At 34.8% G+C, this 9,548-nt stretch overlaps 2 protein-coding genes across 2 annotated transcripts in view; both read left to right on the top strand.

Annotated features, from left to right (window-relative positions):
* Nucleotides 1-1,278, top strand: part of LOC109586501 (protein sidekick-2-like) — a 3,193-nt gene extending 1,915 nt beyond the window's left edge. The window contains exons 5-8 of the mRNA XM_020002694.1: nucleotides 6-197; nucleotides 246-833; nucleotides 884-951; nucleotides 1,036-1,278. Of these exons, the coding sequence (XP_019858253.1) occupies nucleotides 6-197; nucleotides 246-833; nucleotides 884-951; nucleotides 1,036-1,278 (1,091 nt within the window). The remainder of the gene's footprint in view (nucleotides 1-5; nucleotides 198-245; nucleotides 834-883; nucleotides 952-1,035) is intronic.
* A 3,051-nt stretch (nucleotides 1,279-4,329) lies between these two features.
* LOC109586502 (mucin-like protein) overlaps nucleotides 4,330-9,548 on the top strand; it is an 11,656-nt gene continuing 6,437 nt past the window's right edge. Inside the window, exons 1-9 of the mRNA XM_020002695.1 lie at nucleotides 4,330-4,358; nucleotides 4,933-5,230; nucleotides 5,313-5,415; nucleotides 5,580-5,735; nucleotides 7,764-7,972; nucleotides 8,022-8,277; nucleotides 8,324-8,420; nucleotides 8,943-9,151; nucleotides 9,356-9,472. Coding sequence (XP_019858254.1) covers nucleotides 4,330-4,358; nucleotides 4,933-5,230; nucleotides 5,313-5,415; nucleotides 5,580-5,735; nucleotides 7,764-7,972; nucleotides 8,022-8,277; nucleotides 8,324-8,420; nucleotides 8,943-9,151; nucleotides 9,356-9,472 — 1,474 coding nt within the window. The remainder of the gene's footprint in view (nucleotides 4,359-4,932; nucleotides 5,231-5,312; nucleotides 5,416-5,579; nucleotides 5,736-7,763; nucleotides 7,973-8,021; nucleotides 8,278-8,323; nucleotides 8,421-8,942; nucleotides 9,152-9,355; nucleotides 9,473-9,548) is intronic.

The following is a 9,548-nucleotide window of genomic DNA, read 5'->3' on the forward strand; positions in this document are numbered from 1 at the left end:
AACAGTGGTACACCACGCTTATGTATGGATTAATGATAGTGATGGTAGTGAGCTTACACCTGTCATTAATAATCCTCCTTTGACTTTACACTTAACCAATATTAACAGAGCAGCTAGTGGTAATTATACGTGTAGATCCACTAATACAGACTTACCAGGAGTTAACATGGACACTACTGTAACTCTTAATGTACAATGTAAGCCAATATACTAAAGTATCTCCCTTATTCCTTTTTGTTTGATAGATTTGGATATTATTTCAGTATCATTAAATCAGACTGTTGCTATTGGTACCAATTATACTATTACATGCTCATTTGATGCTTTTCCAATGATTGAATCAGTCACTTGGTTTCATAATAGGACAGCAATTAATCTCAAAGCTTTTCCTCACATTAATATCAATACAGAATCAACCACTTCTGAACTCTCTCTTCTACCTATTGGAGGACTTGATGATGGTGGAGAGTATTCCTGCTCTGTTTCTAATGGTGTCCTTAATGCCAGTGATTCATTATTGAATCTCACAGTTGTGTTTCTATTAAAGCCTGACCCAGTGTATAACCTAATGACATCTAACATTACTAATACCAGTGTTACATTGAGTTGGTCATTAGGTTTTAATGGTAATTCTCCAATTACTGGTGGAATAGTATCATACGCTGCTGTATCTAACGGATTTGGTAATGGAACAGAAGTATTTATGGGAGAAAATGAAGAGCTGATAATATTTAATCTTCAACCATTCACTGTCTACAATTTTAGTGTTGCTGTAGAAAATGCTATTGGTATTAGCAATGACGTAACTATTGTTGCTGAAACTCAACCAAATGGTAAATTAAACCAAAATTCTTTATAGTAGTGACCATTTTTGTTGTAATAGTTCCTGATGCTCCTACTCTTAACAGTGTTGTGGTCATCAGTTCAAATTCTTTAAAAGTCAATTGGACAGTAAGTATCATATAGTAGCTAAAATGAGTGCAAATACTTTTTTGTTCACAGAAAGTATTTAGTTTATAGTGGTTGTTTTTATAGAACAATGTGGACCCTTTAACACAGTCAGAGGTGGAATGGTACACAGTGATGTATTTTACAGAAAGACAGCATAATGAATTGAATGTACCTGCTCCTGCCAACACAGTCATAATAAATGGCCTTCTTGAAGGAACCAGTTATTCAATAGTAGTTTCTGCCACTAACAGTGCAGGAATTGGTGCATCTGGTAATTCTATTACAATTCAAACTGGTAAGCTACTAGGCACTACTGTGATAGTGTGATTGTGTATAGCTATTGTGATAGTGATACTGTTATTCTAACTATCATGATAGTTATTGTGTGTGCTGAAGCATGGCATAAATGACACTTGACAGCTGTAATCATCTTCTAATTAATAGCAACTTCCACTCATAGAGTGGTATGACTTGCTAGCACAGCTTGCTTCAAGGTTTTTCATTGTCCCTGCTACATTAGCAGCATGTGAAGGTGTTTTTAGTATAGTGGGACAGTGTTTCTTTGGATTAAATAAATTTTAATTAACTAGTATATTGTGATTATACAAATTAATAAATGCATTAGTTAAGTACAATGACTACATCCTTAAATAAATTAATTTCCACATGTAAACCCTATGGCTGAACTATCGTGATATGTTCACTATCGTGATATTAGAGTTAGAAAATATCATGACAGTGATATTACTACTATCACCTAGTCCTATAAGCTACATATGTACATGTATATTCTATATAATTATAATACTAAAGCCTATGCATTACTGGAATGGAAATAACAACTGTAGTCATCATAATTTGGTATGATAGGACAAATGTTATAAGCCCAACATACACTAGGCAACATGTTGCTAGCAAAGTTTGTAGTTACTTTGATCTTGTAAGCAACCATAGGTGGCGGCAGGATTGGTAGAGCAGTCGGGCAGAAAAAATGGCACGTAAAGCATGCCAGAATTTTGGCCACGCCCACTTTTACGAGCGTATTTTGGGCATATACTCAATGCACATATACATTATGATATATCATAAAAATACGCCTAAAAGGCACCCTATCTAATCTGTAAAGTTCTATCTAACCTGTAAAGTGCTAGTCCTGGTCCTCCTGGAAGCTAGGCTTGTTGTGAAAGGAAAGCAAAAAAGACTGTATTTTGCTACCCGTGGTAAATTTTCATGACTAAAAATGATGTGATTAATTACATTCTCATTTCTGGTCAAAATTTTTGGTCGGGCACTGCCCGACTATGCCTGACCCTGCAGCCGCCTATGTAAGCAACATGTTGAACAGCTTTTTGGCCTCGCCCAGCTTTGCGTAGGCAAGGACTAGGTACTCAGTTTGTCTGTCTGTCTGTCATTTATTCTGTGTGCTATATTTTGTCTTTGAGAATGCTTATCTTTGCAATTGCGCACTCTAAATCTGAGAGAACTTCTCTTCTGTTAGGAAAAGTCTTGCTTTACTGCCTTTAGATGTTTAGAGAGCAGTTCTAGCTAGTAGAAGCTTTTAACTCATGAGAAAATGCCCAGCTATAGCAGTAGTACTCTGGACGTAAATGAAACTCTTTTCCAGTAGATCATGACTAAAGTCCATTTGCATTCACCAGAGCCCAGGAAGTGATTACAGACCCCACCCAATAATTAACACAATGCAATAATATTGTGAAAAGTATGGCTATACTTTCCGCTGCATGGGTTATACAACCAACTTGAAGCTAAAAAGCTACAGCTACTTCTTAAGCACTACAATAGATGCGGCAAAAGGAGAGGAATGCACTGGTATGTTTATTTTTACAATAGAACTTGTAAGTCAAAAGTTATAGCAAGAAAACAAGGGCTCAGGTGAACACGAATGGACTTTAGTTATTGTTTTAATATGTGTGGGACTCTTTAAATCTTTCTTGTTAGTTAGTTATAGCTTCTTGAATTTCAACCCGAATGAACTGTAGTCTTAAGGTCCTAAAATCTCTCAAATCACTCAATTTACATCTAGGCAACAGTATTTGTGCCATTATAATGTCATATAGCACTTATAACAAGAGAAAAATCTGAAACTTCCTTCTTGTTGCAGGGCTTACTGCCATAAAATAATTAATTAATAGTTGATGATGCCATGCCACACCTCCAATTTGAGAGTAGCTGGAGGATGCTGCTACTTCCGCAGGCAGTCTGGTTTGTTTTTAGGATGCATATCTTTGATAGAGACCACATCAAAAGCTGTGGTTTTGCAACCCATGATGCTATTTTAAAAATAAGAGTGTATAAATAGTTGATAAAATCCAAGTGTTATTGGAATTTGTAAACGCATCACAAATTTTTGGAGGGACTCCAGAGTCCCATCATACTTTCACACTTGCCCAGAGTGTCACTTTTGATCTAAATGTACAGGTGTACTTGCAGGTCAGCTTGGCTAGCTAAGCCTAACACTGCCTAATCAACTATAGGGGTGAGGCCACGCACCTTTAGTGTCTTGTTATTTCTGGCAACATGTTGCTTACAAGATCAAAGTAGATATAATCACAAATGAAGCCCAACACTATACAGTCAACATGTTGCCAGCCCTTGATCTTTCTTTCAACCTTGTTGCAACATAGCTTATGTAGTTGTATATATATTAGCAAATAGCTTCCTACATAGGCGTAGCCAGCCTAAGAAGAGAGGTGAGGCAAAAGGGAAAGGAAGGAAAATGGCGCGCGAAGTGCGCCGCGATTTTGACCACACCCCCTTTCCATCGCCGACATTTATGCATATTTTCACGCACAGTACATGATAATAATCTCGTATTTACAAAATATTATCAGATTCATATGATGATCCTGGTTCAGTTGCCTAGTAGGCCATTTTGGGTTTGAGGGAAAAAATGAAAGCACTGAAGCTTGTCTTTTGCTTGCCATCTTACGTGCCTCAACGTGGTTAACTGATTAGTCTAGTGATTATAAAAACTAATTAGACTACTAACAACAATCAATGACATCATTATTTCAAGATGGTTGACTTCCTCTGCCTATACTGCTGTAGAAGAAAGAATCAATGGAGTGCCTCTGACTGCCTCAACTTGCATGAGGCTTGATTGGTAAGTAACATTTGAGCTCACAGAGTCAGGTGAGGCATTGCCCCTCCATGCCTCACCCTGCCTACGCCTATGGCTTCCTACAAGGACAAATTATAGTGAAATGTGCACTGAAGGATGAACATTGACATTGGTTTATCTAAAATTAAAATTGATTACTTAGAAATTTTTTTTAACCTGACGCATTGGCGCTTGCTCCCATTTGACACTAGCACACTCATTGTATAATAAACCCAGCTTAAGGAGTACAATTAAAGATGATTAAACTGACTGACATAGCTGAGATGTAGGATCACATCTTTGTTTACTATAATTATACATGACATTAAGCTTGAGTTCTTGTTGTAGTAGAAATAAACGATTATGTAGTTTGTTACTATGGTATATTATTATTTGTGTATGGTATGCAGTAGTTATTATTAGTGTTTTCATAGTTAACCACATCCTATGCATACAGTATAAATTGATGTCATTTTGATTCATACATCTCTCTCTCTCTCTAAGCTCTAAGCTCTCTTTCTCTCTTGAGTATCTCTTGTGTTCGTTTTTGTGAGCTCTCTCTCTCTCTCTCTCTCTACTCTGCTTTAACTTAATAAAACATTATCAAGTACACATGTGCATGACTGCATGTACTTTAAACTTAAACAATTTCTTATGATTTAAAAACCTACATGTAGCTCCTATACTACTGATCTAATCATAGCTTATATACATGTAGTTGTGAAAATATTAGAGTCCTGCCAAAAGTTTAATTAGCATGCAAATCCAATTACCTGACTGTGTCAACATAAGTACAACCAGGAGTATAGTAAAATTTTAATCACTAAAAATGAGAATTATTTGCTAATTTCTCTCAATAGTATCATTAAAAATTTGAGTTCTGTTTTGTATCCCATAGTCACTAATACTCCACCAGTGATTGAAGCTAGAGATACTTTTATGATAACAGTAGGAGAGAAAGCATTATACACACTACGTATCACAGACCCTGGAGACACTATCAGTGTTACTATTGAATTTGATGGAGGGTTTCCATACACACTTGATCAAAATGGATCAATATGGACACTTAATGTAACACTGTCTTCTTTAGTGGAGTTCAATTTTACTGTGATAGCTGCCGACTCATTCAATGCAACATCAAAAATAACTCCACAAGTATGTGTTATGCTTATAGTATTTTAGGATTTTAAAGCATGATATAGTGTTTCATCTTCATTGGTACTGTATATTTTATTAGGTGATAATTTGTAGCTGTACAAGTGATAGAGGTAATTGTACTATTGATGAATATGAGAACAACACCAGCAATCCATTGATACTGATGTGTGATTGTATGAAAGGTAATATATGTAGCATACTTTTTGTTGTGATACAAAATATTTAATCATTAATAATTATTATTTAAAATCACTATGGAAAACATTATTTTTTGTTGATATAATCATGGGCTTTTGATTTTAAAACTAATACAAATAACAAGAGTACTATTATTTTCATCCAATAGCATATGAAGGAGAATATTGTGAGGATGATTTTGATGGTTGTACTGAAGTATCATGCTTCAATGATGCTACATGTACTGATGTACCAGCACCTGGAACTGGTGCCACTTGCCCACCTTGTCCTAGTGGATACACTGGAGATGGAATTATTTGTCATAGTAAGACCATATGCACCTAAACATTATATAATAGGATATGAATGATTTATAATTAACTCATTTCTTTAATTTTAGTTTGCCATTATTGTGTTACTGCTCTTATATTCATTAAGCATTAAGCAATACTTGATTCTTAGTAAACACTAATTAATGTACCAAAATGTACTATTATTATATTGCTAAAATGCTTCCCTTTCTTATATAAGATAATCACTATTCTTGTAGTTCCTCCAGGTACTCTTCCCTACATTGTGTTCAACAGCAGTATATCAACAGTTACTAACATAACCAGACATTACCTTTACTCTTCATGCAGAGTCAATGTTCCAAGACCTATTACTTTATTAGGCTCTGCTTTTTCATCAATTTATGTGAGTTTATAACAAAAAACCTTGTAAAGTTAGTGGTGCACATATTCATTGATTTTTTCAGATTTCCATTGGTGGCACATTTTCCATAAGTGGCCGTTTTAACTATTTCTTTCCAACCTTGTTTCCAAGTAGTATACGTGGTATAAGAGATTCAGTTATGTTTGCTCCTATGTGGAACTTTTATGACATCAGGAGAGAAGGCATGTGTACATGTACCATTTATATTCATGTATGATAAAAAGTATAGTTATTTTTAAAAGTGGTTTTAAGCTAATGTATTGTTAATAATAGTACCATAAATGTAAAAACAAGCGTAATAGTGTAAAAATATTCCTATAATTGTTTTCACCACCTTGCATGTACAGCTGGGTTCTTATTAAGACTTATGAAGGTTCTCTCTACCTTCTAATGCTTCCAGAAAAGACTTTAGACAGTATCTCTATGTTCTTACGCTGTTAGAAAGCTCATAACTTTGTCCCATGTGTAAACCGCCATTTTGTTTGCCGTAACCACACCCACTTACATAGCGTGGGCCGGCAGGTGGTTGCTAAGGCTTGTTATTTCTCCAATACAACGTGTATAGAAGAAATGTAAGTGTTGACATGCAAATAATATATCGCACGTGGGTGAAATCAATTATAGGACGACCTAGGGGCTACGCCCCCAGGTCGTAATAAAAATAGCTAGTCTTGATCAACAGGGGCGTAGCTGAGGTAGGGCCTGAGGGGGCCTGGGCCCTACCATCAAAGTGGCCTTATAATTATATTCATTGAAATTATAACCCAAAAAATTATATTCATTGTTCTTACAATAACAAAAGAGGGTGGCTGATAACCACAGCTCTTTTTAAAGCTATATACAATGATAATTTCACTCTGATTTCGCTCAGCTTGCGGGAAAATGCTTCCATTTTGCTACGTAAAAGGGGTGTGGCCAAAATCGCGGCGCGCTTCGCGCGCCATTTTGTCACCTTGCCCTACCATCACTCAAGGTCCAGCTACGCCCCTGTTGATCAATGATTTCATTGTAGAGGCATTAAGTATTACTGGTTTTTGCTTGTCATGGATAGCTTGTCACTAAATTTTTGACAATGGAAGCAATGGATTTTTTGCTTATGACTATAGTATGGAATGAGTGGATATTACAGCATCATGAATTTCTAACTGGGACATTGACCAAATTTTGCCAAAATTTATAATGACAGATCCCTCTGTGTTTATAATTTTTTCTGATACATATTTATGTATTGAGCTGATTCTGATCAAATAGTTATTTAAAAATTTGGTCAATAGCACAGGGGTGTTGGACAATTTTTGCCAAAAGTGAATTCTCAAATCAAATTTAAATTTTTAATTAATTTTTAAAGTTGCTCAAAAATTGAATCAAAGTACCTGTACTATAGTACAGGGATGAAAATTTGCCTAAAATAAAAAGGAGAAAACTTTCTAATTTATTATACATATACGTGTACTTAGATTTTGTAGAAAGTTTAAGCTTATTCTGGTTGAATTTGATTTTTTAATAAATTTTTGAATTTTTTCAAGAATCTTTTTAAGTCCCTTACTCCAAAAGTACAGGGGCGTTGGGCAAACTTTACTAAAGTTGAAAAGTAGAGATTTTTACCACTTTGAATTTAATTTTTCTTTTAATTTTGTAGGAAGTGTTTCGTATCAAACTTTCAGTTCAGACAACCCATTAGCTAATGATGTATTCAATGATGTTAACAGTTTCATTCGAACAAGTAAAAATATTACATCATACAAAGGAATGTGGATGCTAGTTATGGAGTGGAAAGATGTTCATCCTTACCCTCATGGATCATACTATTATTATTACTATTATTATTATAACCAAATTCTTGAAAAAGTAAGACAAATGATTAATTATTATTTTATTTTATGTATTTTATTTTTAGCACAACACATTTCAAGCTATTCTTACAACAGATGGTTCTGATACTCATATCATATACACATACAAATGTGGTGATATAATGTGGGACAATTACTACTCAAGGTCTGTTGTTGGATATAATATTGCTAGAGGACGCTATGAGAATCATCGTGGATCAGGAATACCTGGAGAACTATTGAAATTAGGTTGCTATGATGATATGAATAAAGCAGCAAAATACACTAATATTGTATACTCATTCCAATCTGATAAGAAAGGTCAGTTAATACTTTTCCTTATAATGCTTACTATTTATTTCTGTAGATCCCAATGTGGCCATTTGTCTAGAGAGATATAGAAATGATTTAGAGCTTTCAGCAATTTCATCATCTTTTGCAATTCCTTGTCCTTGCTCAGCATGGCAAGTGTGGTTTGACAGAAGATTCCGTTTCACTTACTATCATGACTCTGACATTCAACATGTTGAATGCTACTCTAACAGATTCTCTCAACTGTATCAAAGCATGTGCTGCTACAGGTATGCATTATATGAAAGAATTGCTTTGTGTTCTATCAAATTCTGGTAAGCTGGGCCAGCTGTCCTATTGACATATACATGTAGATCTTAATTTGCACTTTTTGACAATTTTAGTGCCTAGCATTGCAGTCACAGAGCCTGCTCAAAAACCTAAATAGTTACATGTAGATTTCTTTTGTAATTTTTTATAAGGTTTGTATGATTTGGCTTTTTCAAGAATATGTCTGTTTTTCCTTATGAAGCATAATGTAGATCTTGATCTTTTAATTTTAAGTTTCTAAGATATGAGAAGTGTTTGTTTTTAAAAATTGAATCACTAAAACAATGACTAGCATCCATTATGAATAGTGTATACAGATGGACTATTGCATTATCTTAACCATTACATTTGTATTAATTTTTTAGTTTTACTTTTCCTTCTTGGGGAGCTCTGCTAGTCAATGGTCCTTACTCCTCTCATGTCTTCCGATACAATCCATTTTTTAATTATTTGAACTATGCAAAATATGATGAAGAATTTTACTCAAAATGTTGCACCAGGACTCAGAACTGTGAGCTATTTAGAGAACGACGACCAATCAAGACATGTGCTGGCTACATACCACCAAGGAGAAGTAAGTTATTTGAGTATATATTTTTAATGTCAAACAGCATAATAGTCTAATATGATCAATGAAATTTATTATAAAATATCATTTTGACTATCATGTTCATGTTCAATGACAAATTCATGAAAATTATGACTACAAAAATTTAAACCAGCTACACAATGTTTTAATCATTTACACATGTATTTCCACTCTATTTTTGTCTCTTAGCCTGGTTCTGGGGCGATCCTCACATTAATACTCTTGATGGTGCCACATATACTTTCAATGGACTTGGGGAATATGTTCTGTTGCGTACCATTAATGCTGATTTTGAAATACAAGCACGTACTAAACTTACCACACCCAACACAACTGCTACAGTATTCAGTGCTGTTGCTTTGACTAGTGACAAGGACAGGAC

This window comes from Amphimedon queenslandica, unplaced genomic scaffold (assembly GCF_000090795.2).
Source record: "Amphimedon queenslandica unplaced genomic scaffold, v1.1 AMPQUscaffold_12856, whole genome shotgun sequence".
Lineage (NCBI taxonomy): Eukaryota > Metazoa > Porifera > Demospongiae > Haplosclerida > Niphatidae > Amphimedon > Amphimedon queenslandica.